We start from the raw sequence: 18,414 nt of genomic DNA, 5'->3' as shown, positions 1-18,414 counted from the left end.
GGCACACAGCATAAAAACGCATGCTCGCTAAAAACACATGATACCAACAGGGCTAATCCAAGTTCACCTCTTTTGTGAAAAATACACATACAACTGAGATAACACATGTACAGGTCTAACACAGTTTTTGTGTGTACCTTTGTGGTTTGCTATTCTAAGTAAATGCTATATCAGGTTTAAAAAAAACAATTTTCCCTATTTATTGTATTTTAGCTTTTGAAAGCTTCTGGTGAGTTGTACTAATCAAGGTTATAACACCGGCCGTCCTCGGCCGTTATGGGGTACTACAGCCAGCGCGGTCGCAGTCGGGCGCTATGGGGTATAGAGGGTTAAAAAACTATTTATTTACCTTTATTACCTTATCTTGGTACATGTACATATAATGATTTCTGTGATGCTGTTCAGGACCCAAGGGGTTGCAGGGCCCCAGGGGGCCTCCGGGACAGGGCCTCAAAGGGGAGAAAGGAGACCAGGGTACCCCAGGAGACTCAGCCCCCTGTGGGTATAAAGGAGACACCGGACCGCATGGAATCCCTGTGAGGACAAAGAAAACACACATTACATCATTATGAAAAATAATACACAAATAACTGTACACAGTGTAAAAGCATGATGTGTTGCACATATAGTACACATGAGGCCTATACTACAAAGCTGGTTCAGGATAAGGTTAAGTTAGCAGGTAAATCATCTAATAGAAGAGCCTGGAGTCCTCATTTTCTTAAGAAAAGCTCTTGTATTAGATGATTTACCTCTTAACTGAAGCTTAACTTATCCTGGACCAGCTTTGTTGTATAGGCTCATGATCTGTGCTTACCAGATAACAATGACCAAAAACAATTTAACCTAAATTGGTTAAATTTAACCAATTTAACTTTGTGAGGCGACACTTTACTTGACACTGGCATCATACACATGACATGACTGTGTCATAACAGTGTCATTGACAAGTCATGAACATTATGTCAGTTTTATGTTTTATGGTCATGAAAAGTTGACATTGTTAAAGGGACACTGTGTGAGATTTTTTTGTTGTTTATTTCCAGAATTCATGCTGCCCATTCACTAATGCTACCTTTTAAATGAATACTTACCACCAGCATCAAATTCTAAGAATTCATTATGACTGGAAAAATTGCACTTTTCATACATGAAAAGGGGGATCTTCTCCATGGTCCGCCATTTTGAATTTCCAAAAATAGCCATTTTTAGCTGCAAAAATGACTGAACTTAGACCATTATAGAAAATATTTGTTTGTTACTTAGTAAACTTTCATGTAAAGATCAAATTTGGCAATAGGCAGCCCAGTTTCAATGAGTAGCAGAGTTGCAGTACCTTTTTTGACAATTTCCTGCACAGTGTCCCTTTAAGGCTGTCTTTTCCATAACTAAATGTCACTTATTTTGGCAACAGTCATGAAATGTTTAGTACGTTGACGTAATTTTTATGACATGTCCATGACTGTGTCACATCACTGCTATGACACTTTTGAAACATCGGAATCTCGGTTGTGTTTCTAGGGGTTACCAGGACTCTCTGGGTTAAAGGGAGTCAAGGGCCACATGGGACAGGATGGTGACGTAGGACCCTATGGTGAGGATTTTATTGACATAATTTATCATGTAGTAGGAGAAAACAATACGCACATCTTACAAAGGTGCTAGAAAAGTATTTTTCTGATGCCAGTCGATTATTCAAAGAAAAGTTTTAGCCTGAATCGTAGATCAAACTATTGGCATCGGAAACACACACACACACACACACACACACACACACACACACACACACACACATACACACACTTGTAATGCCTTGTAATGAACTTTGTCATCACATCTTGTGTGTTGTTTGTGTTTGCAGGTCAGAAGGGCGTTCTAGGGCCACCTGGAGACGCAGGCTGTACTGGCAGCAAAGGAGAACAGGGCCCCAAAGGTATGTTCTCAATTCAAGTCATCCACTACCTTTACATTATATGAATTCTGAATTAATAATTCCGAATTAAATAGTTCCGTCGAGTTTACTTTGATCTTTCCTTTGATTCCGAATTAAGAGGTGTTTGACATTTTCAACGCGGAATTAAGCTTTATTCAAAATTAAATGGAGTTAATTCTGAATTAAATGTCTCATGTAAACGTAGCCATAGTCGAGTGGGTGCACACATCTGAATTAGCGTTGCAGGTCCTATAGTATAATATATAGTAGCAAACGGTAAGAAATGGTTGATCTGGACACTGCATTTCTGGCACCAATTGTAGCCGTTTTCTAACCCATCTTATTCTGATCAGCACATCTCTTCAGTTGGGCAGAAGAGGCCTCAAACTATACCCAGCCGTAGCTCTATCTGCGACCCGGATTTGAGTCTTGCCTGGGTCGTTTGCTGAGAACCTCCCCGTCTCTCTGTCCTCACTCACTTCCTGTCACCCTCTAAATGTCCTGGCACAAAAATAAAGGGTCAAAAAATCTTTGAAAAAAGAAGAGGAGGCCTGAAACAAGTGACTCATTTTTGCAATGACGTCCTCACTGTAATTCCTCTTTCGTCTTTAGGTCTCAGAGGAAACGATGCCTACAACTATGTGACAGTGGTGCCAGCAGAACCGGGTTCACCTGGGCCTCTGGGGGAAAAAGGGAAACCAGGAAGTGAAGGAGCTCCAGGATTACCTGGCCTGCCAGGTAAGGAAGTACAGATGGACACACGCCATCTTACAGTTGGATAACTGAAAATGCAGTGCGATGTCGGCAGATACAGATTCAAGGGTGTCTGCACAGAGAACAAAATGTTTCTGACACTTCATACAGTATCTATTTCATTCTTCAATTGCTGATTCTTGAGACATACAGTAGGTGTGCGGGGTTAATAAAATATTTCATGTGACATGACATTGGCACATTACACCTGTCTGATTTAGAGCATCTCATTTTTATTGTAGTGTGCAACCATTTTTCATTCATCCACTCTGCCACTGCATTTGATCCTTGCTCCCCTTTCCTTCCTAAGTGCATGTCATCCTTTCTTCTGTATTTTACATGTGTCCTGTTCATCCTGCTCCTCTCAACAGGAGCAGCTGGCTTGAAAGGCCTCCCAGGAAGAGATGGGTTCTTGGGTCTGCCTGGATATCCTGGAAAGAAAGGAGACAGAGGGTGTCGAGGCCAGCAAGGTGAGTTGGAGGATCTCGGCCTATAACGTTACATTCACTCACAGGACTACTATTTACTCTCTCAGTGAGTTGAGGCTGTAGAATGGCTACTGTATGTGTTCCAGCGAAGTGAGGAGCCCAGTAGGCAAGGAGCGTACAAGCGATGCGATGTGGGCAGATTCCGAATTAAAAATATTTTAACTTTGATCAAGGCGAGAAAGTAAGTAATCAATTGGAATGCAGAGTTGAAAAAACTGACAGTACTTCACGCTTTTGCATTGGCAGTTAAACCCACGGGAACGTTTTGCGAACGTCCCTTGAGCGAGTGGCGACTGCGAGTAGGCGAGTGAGCGAGAAGCGATTATTGTATGTGAATGTGGCTTAAGGCTGGTGTCAATTTCGTTCGATATTGGTTCTCACAGGTGTCAGAGCTCTTTACTCGATTCAGGCCCAACCATTATGTTTCTTACAGGCTGTAATTATTTGTGATTAGGTGTACATGCCAAACAAGCACTATCAGTTACTGTACCACCTGGATTTAATCTCAGATTGTTTTATTAATGGATAAAAACGTGTGTGTGTGTGTGTGTGTGTGTGTGTGTGTGTGTGTGTGTGTGTGTGTGTGTGTGTGTGTGTGTGTGTGCCTGTGTGTGTGCCTGTGTGCCTGTGTGCCTGTGTGCGTGTTTACATGTGTGCATGTATGTGTGTGTCTCTGTCTCCCTCTCTCTCTCTCTCTATCTGTCTAAATCTGCACCTGTGCACCTGTGTGCATCCGTTGTCCCCAGGTCCCCTGGGCTTGGAGGGCCCCAAGGGCCAGAAGGGGCGTAAGGGCATCACAGGGCCGGCCAGCGGCGGGGTGGCGGGAGACGGCTTCCTCTTCACCTACCACAGCCAGACGGACACCGTGGCTTCCTGCCCGGCCGGCACCCGGCCCCTCTACACCGGCTACTCACTGCTCTTCATCAACGGCAACAAGAGGGGACACGGACAAGATCTAGGTGGGCCCTCATAAGAGAATACACACATGCTCATTTCTACGAATACGTAAATACACACACACACACACACACACACACACACACACACACACACACACACACACACACACACACACACACAAAGAAGAACCAAGAGAAGCATAGGTAATTTCAAACTTACACCCTGCTAAACAGATGAGCGCTTCAGTCATTGTCCTTTACTTATTGTAGAGTCTCTGTGTGTGCGTGTGTGTGTGTGTGTGTGTGTGTGTGTGTGTGTGTGTGTGTCTGTGTGTGTGTATTCGTGTGCGTGCATGTGCGTGCGTGCATGCGTGCGTGTGCGTGTGTGTGTGTGTGTGTGTGTGCTGTTGCCTGCATGTGTCTGTGCGTGTGTTTGTGTGTGTGTGCGTGCGTGTGTGTGTTTGCGTGTTTGTGTGTGCGTGCCTGCGTCCGTGTGTGTGTACGTGCACGTGTGTGTTTGCATGTGTGTGCGTGCGCGCCTGTGTGTGTGCGTGTGCGCACGTGTGTGTGTGCATGTGTATTTGTGTGTGTGTGTCGGTGCGTGCGTGCATGCGTGTGTGTGTGTCCTCATACAGGCTCTATGGGCAGCTGCCTGAGACACTTCTCCAGCATGCCGTTCCTTTTCTGTAATCCGGACGAGACGTGTCACTACGCCTCCAGAAACGACTACTCCTATTGGCTCACCACTGACCATGCGGTGCCCACAGACCCCGCCCCCATCTCTGGCCCCGCCCTGGCACAGTTCATCAGCAGGTATGGCAATAGGAGTAGTAGAGGTGCATTTTGTCACCAGGCTAGGCAGGCAGCTGCTTGGGGCCCCCAAGCCTATAGATGGTGAATATTAAAGGGACACTGTGTGAGATTTTTAGTTGTTTATTTCCAGAATTCATGCTGCCCATTCACTAATGTTACCTTTTTCATGAATACTTAACACCACCATCAAATTCTAAGTATTCATTATGACTGGAAAATTGCACTTTTCATACATGAAAAGGGGGATCTTCTCCATGGTCCGCCATTTTGAATTTCCAAAGATAGCCATTTTTAGCTGCAAAAATGACTGTACTTGGACCATAGTAGAAAATATTTGTTTATTACTTCGTAGACTTTCATGTAAAGATCAAATTTGGCAATAGGCAGCCCAGTTTCAATGAGCAGCATAGTTGCAGAACCTTTTTTGAACATTTCCTGCACAGTGTCCCTTTAACTACGACAGAGGTTCCAAACTTTACCATGACGAGGCCCCCCTAGACACCGGTAGATTCCAGCCAAGGCCCCCCTGCCATGGGCGTGACACGCCATTTTTTCTGCGTGCCCGGTTTCACAACTCGATGAAGTTGATGCATTCCTAAACTCATACAAGTACTACAGAAAGCATACTAGCCTACATTGTAAAGAACATTGTTTAGCTTAATTTTGTTCACGTTGGCTATTCAATTTATTAAATTATTCATTTTATTTTGCTATATTTTTCCTGCCAACCTGCCGCGGCCCCCCTGGCATCCCCTCACGGCCCCCCAGGGGTCCCCAGCCCCCACTTTGAAAACCACTGAACTACGACTTTAAACTAGAGTAGCGGCTATTTGTTGCGAATGATCATTCTTTTACATTTTCGCTTGGGTCCCCAACTTGCCCTAGAATCGCCTATTGGAGTATCCGAGTAGTCACAAATGATCTACTACCCCCACGTGAGCGAAAACTCGCTGTCATCAAAGAAGTTCCATCAACAACACACAAGTCAGGTCAAAAACAAAATCTCACGAGACAATGAGCTTGCACCAATTTGATCTACGTAGCATATGACCTGGACAACATGTGTGGTGTAGGGGGAACAGGTGGGGAGGAGGAGTTGTAAGCCGGGTATATTGGAAACTTTTTTAGGGGTGTAGGACAATGCAGCGGCACAGACGTCAGTGAACTTTTGGCCAACCATTTCAAAGGCGCGTCATCGCAGAGACGGTATGCAGCCCCTTGAAAGGAGCATCAATGGAGTAAAGCAACGGCAGGAAGCGCACGGTCTGTCTGAAAATGCTTTGATCTGTCAGGCGTCTAATCTGACACGATGTCTAACCGGCATGCAACATTTTCAACCCAGAATGTATTGCTGACTGCAGTTGACTGCAGTCGTCTACTGACATTGGAGAATCGTTAATCAAAGACATGCCAGTCATGTATACTGTACGTGAAGCCTGGTTGAAAGAAGGTTTGATAACACTTTACTTAAAGCCAACATTATAAGCGCATTTATAACAAATTATTGCGCACATTATAATTACTTAAAACGTATTATGACTACTCTCATAATGCTTCATGATGCTTTATATTCACAGTTATGATTAACCATGATTCTACTTTATAATGCTTTATAAATCCAAGGGTGTCATGAGTGCTCATGACTGGCTATAAACTACAGGCTGCCTGATGGGGCTTATAGTACATTATGAGTACCTATACCCCTCTATGCACAGACCTGGATGATAAACTGTCATATGGGCTCATACAATGCTATAATGTTTCATGTGAGATCATAAGTTGTCAATGTGTGCTCTAAATAAAGTGAAGTTCATATGGATGCATCTATAATGCACTGTATAATGCACATCTATAATGCATCATAATGTACTGACCAAGACCCATCAGGCAGCCTGTAGTTTATATCCAGTCATGAGCACTCATAATACCCTTATATTTATAAAGTATTATAAGCTAGATTCATGGTTATTCATTACTGTTAACATAAACCATCATGAAATATCATCGGTGTAGTCGTAATGCGTTATAAGTAATTATAATGTGCATTATAATTTGTTATAAATGCGCTCATAATGCGCTATAGATATGGGCTTCATAGAAAGTGTTAAGTTTTTTTTTCAATTTGAGAGTCAAGACCTAAATGTAGGTTTGTTTTTTTTCTTCACTGAATTTGTGTGAAGCAGTCACCAAACTGATCAGCCTTATTGGTCCAGCAGATGGCGTTGTGAGTGATCCAGTTAATGATTGGCTCACAAGCTGTGCACCTCTAGCCTGGCTCTCACACAGACCCTTCGTGCTTCGTGCATCTTCGTTAAACTTCGTGAGCAACAACCATCGTGAGAGCCAGGTTAGTGCACCTCACCATCATCAGCTAGAGATAGGTGATGCAAGGAGATGTCTGGGATGAGTTCAGGAAATATGTACGTTGAAGAAAGAATTATACACACTAAGGAAGGCGTATGAGTCAGATCCATTGTGCTCCTTCTTCTGACAAAAAAAGAAGTGACAGAACCTGAGGAGTGTGATCTGTTACGTTGTCCGATATGACAGTCAAATCACACCACCAAATTGAAATAATCATCACTGAAATGTTAAATGTGGGTGACTGTCATGGTATTTATTTGGAAGTTGGACAGAAATGTAGGGGTATGTATGTGATCGGGTGTGTGACATGATGCTTTGCAATGATGTTGGTTTAAAAACGTTTGATGAAAAAGGAGTTGTAAAAAAGAGCCTGTAAGTAAATGTGCACCTCATAATTGCATACCTTCCAGAGTGGTAGTGCTTACAGCCATTACATGCATAATGTGTTCAGTAAACAGTGCTGAGGCCTTCTGTTGCCCTCTCTCTCTCTGCATGATGTTTGAATTTAATTTCCCATTTCCCATTGGCCCTTTACCTTTAGGCCTACTAGTGTACTGTGTAAGAGAGGGCAATTTAACTCATTAGGCTATGGTTCACTGAGCTGCAGTTAGGGACAGTGCTTTATAGGCTGTTTGCACTGCAGGAATTCTGTTGAAAGCATACTGAAGGGACAGTAAATAGTTGTTTAGTCATAATGTCTCCAAGACGATGTCAGTTTAGTTGTTCTTTAAGGGACGATTATTGTCAAGAAATGTCCACGTTATTTAACAGTTTAAAGGAGAAATGTGCTGTGAAATGAGCGGTGGGTCAATGCTGATGACATGCTGGTATGCTGGCTGAGGAGGAGACAAATTATTCTGAAATCCCAGCCGCACAACGATATTGCTATTTTTGGACTATGAGAAATGCTCAGAGTTGCTCTGCACACTTCCTCTGCATTGAAACAATGGGCCTGGTGTCGAAATCAAGGCACTGGGAACTGTTTCATTGAACACTTTGTCAGAGTTATATAAAGTATAAGTATAAGTACTCTTACAGATGTATTTACAACACTAGTAGAGTGTTATTACATGGTTTCAACTTTGTAATATCCTACTAGTAGTGTTGTAATTACATCTGTAAGAGTACTTCTTCTACTAGTAGTTTATACAACTCTGCTCTTTGTTTCTCTCACCCTAGAGTTCTCCTTTAGAACAATGCCAGCTTGATCAGCGTGCACTCCAAAATCCACCATGTTAAATCATTTTAGAGGGCTTATAAAACTTATTTTTGACACAGAAGGTTGGAACCAAAGTTTGGTTAAGGCAGAGCCCTTGGTCCAGAGAGATTTGGATTCTTAGAAATTGTGTAGGTATAACTGAATTTACTAATGATATCAAGGTAAATATCTGTAAATGTAAAAAGTGGTGTGTCTCCAAACGAAGTGAAATATGAGTGGGGGAGGAATCTATCAGAAGCAGTTCAGTATAAATCGTTCCTCCACAGTCCTGTGATTATTTGTTTCCATTGCAGGTGTGCCGTGTGTGAAGCGCATGCGAATGTCATCGCCGTGCACAGCCAGACCAGCCAGGTCCCCGACTGTCCTCTCGACTGGGTGTCGCTGTGGACGGGCTACTCCTTTGTCATGGTGAGACTTGCTTTGGACACACACACATACTTATTCGGTCTTCAAGGTACTTCAGACTGTAGTCGTTTTAGTTGTAGGAAATCCAAGTATACACACTTTTTGCACTCAGAGAATGAACTTCTCCTTCCTGGCAGGTGATGTAGAGTCCCAATTACCTGTAAAAGCAAAAAAAGGTTTCTGAATCAGTATACATTTTCTCCCCTCCCCACATCTATTAATCTATTGAACTCAAGCCGCTAACTGACTTCTGTACAGAGGCGCATCTTGCCACCAGGCAAGGCAGGCAGCCGCTTGGGGCCCCCAAGCCTCATACGTAGTGAATAGCAGCCCATACTGCACTACATTAGTGGTGATTTTGGTTCAAATGTTCATTGTTTTGCATTTTCGCTTGGGGCCCCACCTGACCCTAGAATCGCCTCTGCTTCTGTCTAGTGATGCTATCTATGTATGAATACTCCCATTATGCACTTCAGTACTGCACATTCAACAGGCCTATTTATTGAGTCTGTGTGTTATGTGTGTTTTCATTTTGTTTTGTTTTGTTTTTTGTAAAGTGTTGTATTTTGCAGCAGCTTTGTAATTGTCCAAGAGAAATGTCTTGCGGGACAAATACAACTAATCTTGAATATTGAATATATACAGTGCCCTGCATAATTATTGGCACCCCTGGTTGAGATGTGTTAAAAGCCTTAAAATAAATTCAGTGTTTATTGCAGAAGAATACTGTCACACTGAAAATTGTAGGAAAATGTAGCCTTCAACTCAAATGAATTGTAAGAAAATAAAAAAATCCCTGACTAAAAAATAATTATTTTTCATTAAATCACCTGTTCCACAATTATTGGCACCCTTAACAATTCCCAGGAAATAAATATAATTGAAGCATTTCTGTCATTTCTACAGTAGTTTACAAAGTTTACCAGAGTATGTAGGAACATTTAATTAGTAATTCATCACTTCCTGTTTCCCTGGGGTATAAATATGACGTGACACCGAGGCCATTTCTCTTATCCACTCTTAAACATGGGAAAGACAAAGGAACACAGCATACAAGTGAGGCAGATGTGCGTCGACCTTCACAGGTCAGGCAGAGGCTACAAGAAGATTGCCACTCAACTGCAGCTGCCCATATCCACTGTGAGAGGAATAATTAAGAAGTTCAAAACAACTGGAACAGTGGTAAACAAGCCTGGACGAGGACCCAAGTTTATTTTGCCACCACGCACAGTGAGAAGGATGGTAAGAGAAATCAAAAGATCTCCAAAGCTCACTGTTACAGAATTACAACAAATGGTAGCATCCTGGGGTCACAAAGTCTCCAAATCAACCATCAGGCGCTGTCTACATGCCAACAAGCTGTTTGGGAGGCATGCACGGAGAAAACCTTTCCTCACTCACAATCATAAACGCAAGCGTCTGGAGTTCGCCAAGCGGTATTGGGGCTTCAACTGGGACCATGTGCTTTGGTCAGATGAGACCAAGATTGAGCTTTTTGGCAACAAAAACGTGGCGTACCACGAAAGATGCGCATGCTGAAAAGCACCTCATACCCACTGTGAAGTATGGGGGTGGGTCAGTGATGCTGTGGGGCTGTTTCGCTTCCAAAGGCCCTGGGAACCTTGTTAGGGTGCATGGCATCATGAATGCTTTGAAATACCAGGACATTTTAAATCAGAATCTGTTGCCCTCTGCCCGAAAGCTGAAGCTGGGTCGTCACTGGGTCTTTCAGCAAGACAATGACCCTAAACATATGGCCAAATCTACACAGAAATGGTTCACCAGACACAAAATCAAGCTCCTCCCATGGCCATCTCAGTCCCCTGACCTCAACCCCATTGAGAACCTGTGGGGTGAGCTGAAGAGGAGAGTACAGAGGAGAGGACCCAGGTCTCTGGATGATTTAGAGAGATTCTGCAAAGAGGAATGGCTGAAGATCCCTCTTTCTGTCTTTTCCCATGTTGTGAAACATTGTAGGAGAAGATTAGGAGCTATTTTGTTGGCAAAAGGGGGTTGTACAAAATATTAACACCAGGTGTGCTAATAATTGTGACACACATTATTTGATGTCAAATAATTATTTCTTTATGTGGGATTTTTTCCCCACTGAATAAATGCACTTGTATTGAAGGTTGGATTTTTCTCTTTTTTTTCCATTAAGGTCCCATATTATTTAGAAAAAAAATAAATAATTGGAAGCTAAAAAACACATCTCAACCAGGGGTGCCAATAATTATGGAGGGCACTGTATGATATCATCTACTCCACAATGACTTGTGTAATCTTATGAAGGTACATTTGGTAGTTTGTAATCAGGGCTCTATATTAACTTTTTTTAAACACCAGCCAAAATGATTTGTAGATGCTACTCTTACTACCCAAATAAACACTCACTAATGCCTCTTTTCCACTGCCGTTTTCTGGTAGGCCTATAGCTTGACACAGCGCAACTCGGCCGCCCCTTTTTGGTTTTCGAATAGGCACAACACAGATCAATCGTAAAGCAAAAATGTTTATTTATAAGGTCATTTCTCCTCTTTTCTTCCTCATTCTCATTGTCATCTGCCTTTATTCTGTCTTCCCAACGTCTTGTTTGTCTCTCCACCTGGCTCCCCCCACCCACCCTCTCTGCTCCCGTGGTCCTCCCCCTCCGCTCCGTCAGCAACTGGGTGCGGGTGCGGAGGGCTCGGGTCAGCCCCTGGCCTCCCCTGGCTCCTGCCTGGAGCACTTCCGCAGGATCCCCTCCATCGAGTGCCACGGCCGGGGCACGTGCAACTACTACACCGACTCCTACAGCTACTGGCTGGCCTCCATAAACCCAGCCACCATGTTCAGGTACTGACTGCACTTTATAAGCGGAGACTGGGTGATACTGGGTGATACTGTATCTATGGTGCCCACTGTTTACTTACAACTCCCTATCCTAAATTTACTCATATAACAAGGCACGTGCATTGTACAAAAATAGTTGGATATATCCACATTTATCTATGTACAGTACATATATACATACATTAATACAGTCTTCCAGTTTTAAAAAGAAGGAAGTTTACTGCACACTTGTTTGACTTTTTGCTCTTTTTTCAGAGCAAACAACGAAGTCAAAAATGTGTGTATCTAATACTCTACATTTACCAGCAGCTGTGCATGGATCTTCGAACTTTTACAGCCTTTTATTGATTTATATTTTTCTCTTCATTGTTTTTCTTCATCGCTGCAGTAAACCATTTCCACGAACCGTGAAACAGACCCCTGGTGACCTTATCAGCCGCTGTCGAGTTTGCATGAAGAACTAGTCCGAGGGCAAAGCCCCACTGCCCAGTGCAGCAAACAGACTCACGCACACAAGAGCCAATGGCCCTTCGAGCCTTCAGTCACATGACCAGAAGAGGAAGTCATGGAACCCAAATGGTGCTAAATGGGTGCATTCCAATATGCAGACTTTCGTCCTCCACTTGTGCTTGTGGCCTTGCGTGTTGCTGACGCCCCGCCTCCGAGGAAAAAACAATAATGTGTACCCCGCTGTCAGCCTAGCCACAACAATTTTTGGGGGACTGTTCTTCATTCACCATTCCAATTGAAACTTGGAAATGACATTAGAATTGCGCTTTTGCAAGACATTGAATTCATTTTCTGTCGTCGGGGACGTCATCATGAGGTCACAAGCAGGCAATTGAGCAAGGAAGGACAGAAGTCTGCATATTGGAATGCACCCGAGATGAACTCCTTGAATTCAAGCAGCCATTATCTCCCATTGTCACTTCTTTTCTTTTATCTATCTATCTATCTATCTATCTATCTATCTATCTATCTATCTATCTATCTATCTATCTATCTATCTATCTATCTATCTATCTATCTATCTATCTTGTCTGCATTTCTCGGCTTTCATATATTACAGAGTATACACGTAAACCATAAACAAACACGGTGGTATCACAGAACCACACATTTCTGATTTTATTTTTTCTTTTCTGCAATTTGTTTCTTGCTTTGTCAATAACACTCTCTGAATGATTTACACAGGTTTGGTGCTATGGGAAGATAGGTTGTGTTTTTTTATATATGTATATATGGAATACCTATTTATAAAGCTTAATAACAAACAAACCCAAGTAAGTACTAATTTGCAAGTTATATTCAATATTACACTCAAAGATGCACATACACGTACAGTATTATTGCAAATAGGAAAAAATCTCATCAGATCATTATCCTGAAAGGGACAGTTGTAATCCGCAGTATATTAGTGAGTCAGTGCAACCAAATTCCAACAATTCCAACAAAAAACATTCAAGTTGTCATTAAAATCATATCAGTATAAATAGGTCAGGTGGTTTTACAGGAATAAGACAGAGGTGCACATGAATTATTTTCATGCTACATTTATTTTGTCGTCTTTGCTGCGTAACTGGCAAACGTTTTAAACTGAGTTTAGTAACCCAGCACGTTTGCATCTACTTGCCTCTTGCATACATATTCGTTGCTTTTCTGGTGCAGCAATATGTAGGTGCAAGTCAAAGATGAATATGGTACTGAAACAATAAATTAATTGTTTATGCAAAACAGAGTTTGGCGGGGGGAAAAACAAACATTACAGGTTAATGGTCAACTAGTAGACATTTCAACGCATTGATCAACACGTTTATCAAGGTTTTATTTGTGCCATATGGACTGCTGGTGAGTCTGAAAGGTTTTGATTGCCTTGGGGATGGATGGATCCATAGGGCCTACTATTTACATGACACAGTATCATTCCGATGCGCCACTTTTCGACTCCAGGTAGCAATATTTGCCACCAAGAGTATGCCCTTGCCTTCTAAAAGGAGAGGGGTGCCCTTGGCGTCAGATCTTGCCACCTGGTCAAATGGTGTTGACAAATTTGGTTAAAAAAAACTGAAAGGGGGTATGAGACTGTGTTCTAACATTACATCAACACAGAGTGCCACTGAGACATTGGAAGCTTGTATAAAACAAGTCATGAAATTCACTGTTGTGTCATTGTTATGGATCATATAAACCTGACAACAAAACTGTGTAATTTCTGCATAGTTTTTAATGCGCTGATCAGGTCCATTATGTAATTTAGGTAATTTATTCCCAATAAGCCTATAAGTTACAGTTTTTCTCAATTGGTTTTGGACACTTCTCACAACAGAATAATGATTCTCAAAAGTGTTTGTTCAATTGTGACTTCCTGGTGTTACCTGTGCACATGGTCAAATCAGTTTTTCATTGTTTTCGGCATATAGCAAATGCTCTCGTCCACCATGCCATGGCTGTGTACAATTCTCAGTGATTTCGTACATTATCAATTGCTTTTGTCATATCACTCAAAAAGCTGTGTCACTGAATGCATGAAACTACAGGTATCTCAATCTTATCTGATCAATGTAATATAAAACTGAATTTACAACATTTCCCATCCAATCTAAACAGCATTTCGCTTTAGAAAAGATCCTCAAGAGTGTACTATTCAATTGACAACATGAGAAATTTATTTGACTAGCTTGTCTATACACTATGACACAATGACTAACCATTCTGCTGGCGCTGATACGTTCATTGACACAAAAAACTTGGTTTTGAAAGACAAATAAGGGTTTTGAGCAAGAGACTCGGTTTTGCAGGTTATCCACCGTGTTTTGCCATTTGTTAAAGCTGTTTTGAGAATGAATATTATGTTTTGCAAATAGCGAGAGAGATTCGAGAAATGTACAAAACCAATTGAGAAATACTGTAATACACTATTAACTGGTCTGTCCAGAGTAGCTTTTGCAGCCAAAGATACTTTATTGATAACTGGTCATACAAAATGTCAGATTTACGTAAATATTTCTGGAATTAAAATTATAAAGTAACACAATGGACCTTAAATGTGAGCGACACTGGATTTAAAGGCCTGAAATGCGAAGCCTATGACTTAATGGTTGTGTGACATGCCATGACATACTATGTAAAGAGGGCCATAAGGTATAGCCTATATACTATATGATAATATGGGTTTGGCTACTTAGTTTTGTCCAGTAATTTCCACCACAGCTGATACAGATGGTTGGGCAAGGTGGAGAACACATGAATACACTGTATGTCCCTGCTGAAGCCGATACTTCTCTACGGATGTCAGATTAACCCTATTTCTTTGGTATGTTAGAATGTTCTTACTTGTATTTGCTAAATGTGTGCCTTTATAGTTGTAAATTATTGTTGTAATATTTTTTATAATACAAAGTCGGAATGCTAGTTTGCATAGTGCAGTGAAATGTACACAACATGATGTGTTTGAAAATGCACTGAACATCGGAAAGAGGTGTAAAGGTGTGTGGTCTTTTGGATCACGGAAGTGGTTCAAATAGTCCACAATATTTTAGATGATGTTTTCCATATTGCTGGAAGTTAATGCTTGCAGGGCAAAGATCGATAAGTCACATTTAGAATTTTAGTTGCAGTTTAAAAAAAAAACAAAAAAACACGGATAATGCTGATCGATGACCATGCTTACTTTCTGGAGGGAAAAAAATCGAAATTCGCTCCAAACTAATGGGTTCTATTTTTTTTTATTTTCTGTTTCTCCATATCTACTGTATGTACAAGATGGAATATTTGATTGTGATGATCATTAAACATCTGCTAACGGTGTCTTCTTACAGGTTGGGATGTTGTGCTAGTAAAGTTTAAAAAAAAAACCAAGCTTTTACTTTGTCCACAAAACTGGATCATGTACTGCATTAAATATACAACTGTAGTTTTGTATATGTGTGTGTGTTTGATGTGACAGCTCTATGTTGTGCCATGCAGACCCGATGCAGACCAATGACAGAATGCACACACCAGTAGAGGTCGGCAGAAATATTTTGCCCTTAACTCTGGCAGAAGGTTCTGCCTGTTCCAAAGCACATGATATAATACATTAGTCTCCACTGACACACTTTCAACCACATGAACACTGATATTTCTGCATTTACACACACACTCACACACATTCACACACACGTACGCACGCACGCACGCACACACACACACACACACACACTGGTCTACGTAACAGTCCATTAAATTTGGAGCATTTCTGTGTTGTGTTTGAGTGGGGTCGTCTCTAAGTGGAGGGCTTAGTGCTTTATGGCTGCTCAGCTCTCAGTGTCCTCAGCCAATTATTACCTGGTCCACTGCTTTTCAAAATGGGGGCCGAGGGCGAGGGTGCCGGGGACCCCTGTGTGGCGTGCAGCAAGTTGGTAGGAAAAGTATAGCAAAACAGAGTAAGAAATTAAATAAAATAAAATAACCAAAGTACCATGTCATTGTACCGTTTGGAAACCCCTGATCCGGTGGACTGCGGAGGGTTCAGGAAGGGAGGATCACATTCCCTGATCGAGCTCACACATGAAAATACACCAGCAGCACGCATCAATGATACACGGGGCAATTATTTTTAGCACTGTGTTTGGGCAACGATACTGTAAGAATTTGTTTGGATGGTCATAACTGAAATACGTTTTTTCAAGCAAACTTAAATCAGCAGCAGACAACTTTTCTGGTAACACTTTACTTTACGGATCGCTAATAAGGTGGTAATTTCATGTTAATTTCATAGTTATTTCATAGTTATTTCAGGGTAATAACTGTTTGTTTTTAGTAACAACAGCAAAATAACCATACAGTCCAGTGCATTGTGGTGATACCCTGATGACTCGCAGCACGGTGACACTTTGTTCACACACACACACACACACACACACACACACACACACACACACACACACACACACACACACACACACACACACACACACACTGCACTGGAAGCTGTATGGTTATTTTGCTGTTGTTACTAAAAACAAACAGTTATTACTGTGAAATAACTATGAAATTAACACGAAATTACCACCTTATTAGCGATCCGTAAAGTAAAGTGTTACCATTTTTCTAACCTCTCCATCAGAGGATTTGGAGGCAATCGTGATGTTGCCCTGCAACATTGCTCAACAAGTTGCCTCGTGCATCATGACTTAGACACAGTGCACACAGCATAGGATCATTGAAAAGGCCAGCATTATTTCTGTAAGCTTGTAATGTAATGCATTCTGCCAATTAAATGCTGAGCAACGTTGACTGCCATAGTGCTACATTGCTACAACATTTCACAGTATTTAGTAATACATTACGACTACAGGTAGGTCACATTGCCATTCCGGTGACAACAGACTTACATGTATAACACTCAGGGGCCACGTCCAACCAAATGAATAGCCTTTTGGATCAGATTTCACTCGTACCAGTAAGTACTGTATAGACAAGAGAAATCAGAGATGGCAACCTGGTGCCCTTGCCAATGTTAGATGCATGTGAGGTTGTGTTTGGAGCCCCCCTTAGATGACCCAAACCAGGGCTCTAATGGCGGAGAAACAGGGCCCAGGCACTATTGGCTTAAAGGGGGCCCCCTCATAATTAGCCGTGCAGAACTGACTCACCGGCTGGCCCCGCACCCTCGTGGGCCCCTATTTTTAGAAATGTTGAAATAATAATAATAATAATAGGGGCCCACAAGGGTGCTGGGCCCACCGGAAAATGTCCGCTATTCCAGATGGCCAGTCCAGCCCTGACCCAAACCATTGTGCACGGACACACAGATAGACAGACAGACATATAGACAAGCAGACAGGGTCATCACAATACTTGATACAACCGTGTCTAGAAGGCAGGTAAGAAATAATCATAGAATCTGTGGATTGACATGACTCAGACTCTAGGGGGGGCGCTGTGGTACAGCACGCTAAGCCCCCCACACTTGGACTTGTACGCCCATGGAGACCCAGGTTGGAGTCCGGCCTTGGGTCATATCCCAACCCTACCCCATCTCTCCCCACACTCACCTCCTGTCACACCTTCACTGTTCTATTCAAAATAAAGGCCCAAAAAGCCCATAAAATATCTTTTTTTTAAAAGAAAGAAAAAAAAGACTCAGACTCCACTTTAAAAAGAGACAGACTTTGTGCATCATTAGCTGCTCCATGTAGTACCTTGTAAAGTCGAAAAATAGCATTGCTTTCATTGTCTCACATAGATCTCATTTTGTTTTGTCGTCCATTGTGTAATGATTGCCTGGGAAAGCTTGTGCATTTGGCTGGAAGTTGTTGTTCTTTTTTTCTTTTATTGCACATTGTACGTGTTCCAACGCTGTTAGAGCAGTCTTTACCAATAAAACATGGGATTTTGAACACGTGTCTTTTGAGGCTGGTGTGTGAACTGACTTGGGAAAAGTGGGAAATTGAGTTGCATCAAAACAGTTGGGGAGAAAAAAAATGGTTATTCTCCGACATCAGATAATGAGCTCTACTCTACATAGAAGGTTTGTGAGGATTCAGAGCATTTCAGAAGATGCCTTTAATGAACAACACAAACAGGAAACTCCTTCCACATTGTTGCATTTTATGACATGATGATTCCCTCATCGCCCGGCAACCTGCCCCAGCTACCCACGTCACCCCCCTACCCCAACGGACTTTAAAAGGGGGAGCACCGATGAGGACCATCCACCAGAAC

General features: G+C 42.1%; 1 protein-coding gene across 1 annotated transcript in view; it reads left to right on the top strand.

The window, feature by feature from the left end:
- The window catches only part of col4a3 (collagen, type IV, alpha 3), an 89,751-nt gene extending 74,218 nt beyond the window's left edge, over window positions 1-15,533 (top strand). Inside the window, exons 43-52 of the mRNA XM_063204580.1 lie at window positions 406-536; window positions 1,522-1,594; window positions 1,862-1,933; window positions 2,546-2,671; window positions 3,058-3,156; window positions 3,921-4,133; window positions 4,709-4,886; window positions 8,763-8,877; window positions 11,537-11,709; window positions 12,095-15,533. Coding sequence (XP_063060650.1) covers window positions 406-536; window positions 1,522-1,594; window positions 1,862-1,933; window positions 2,546-2,671; window positions 3,058-3,156; window positions 3,921-4,133; window positions 4,709-4,886; window positions 8,763-8,877; window positions 11,537-11,709; window positions 12,095-12,170 — 1,256 coding nt within the window. The 3' untranslated portion in view covers window positions 12,171-15,533. The remainder of the gene's footprint in view (window positions 1-405; window positions 537-1,521; window positions 1,595-1,861; window positions 1,934-2,545; window positions 2,672-3,057; window positions 3,157-3,920; window positions 4,134-4,708; window positions 4,887-8,762; window positions 8,878-11,536; window positions 11,710-12,094) is intronic.
- Window positions 15,534-18,414: the final 2,881 nt, after the last annotated feature.

This window comes from Engraulis encrasicolus, chromosome 8 (genome assembly GCF_034702125.1).
Source record: "Engraulis encrasicolus isolate BLACKSEA-1 chromosome 8, IST_EnEncr_1.0, whole genome shotgun sequence".
NCBI lineage: Eukaryota > Metazoa > Chordata > Actinopteri > Clupeiformes > Engraulidae > Engraulis > Engraulis encrasicolus.
The sequence above is the reverse complement of the archived record's forward strand: the minus strand, read 5'-3'. Positions and strand labels throughout refer to the sequence as shown.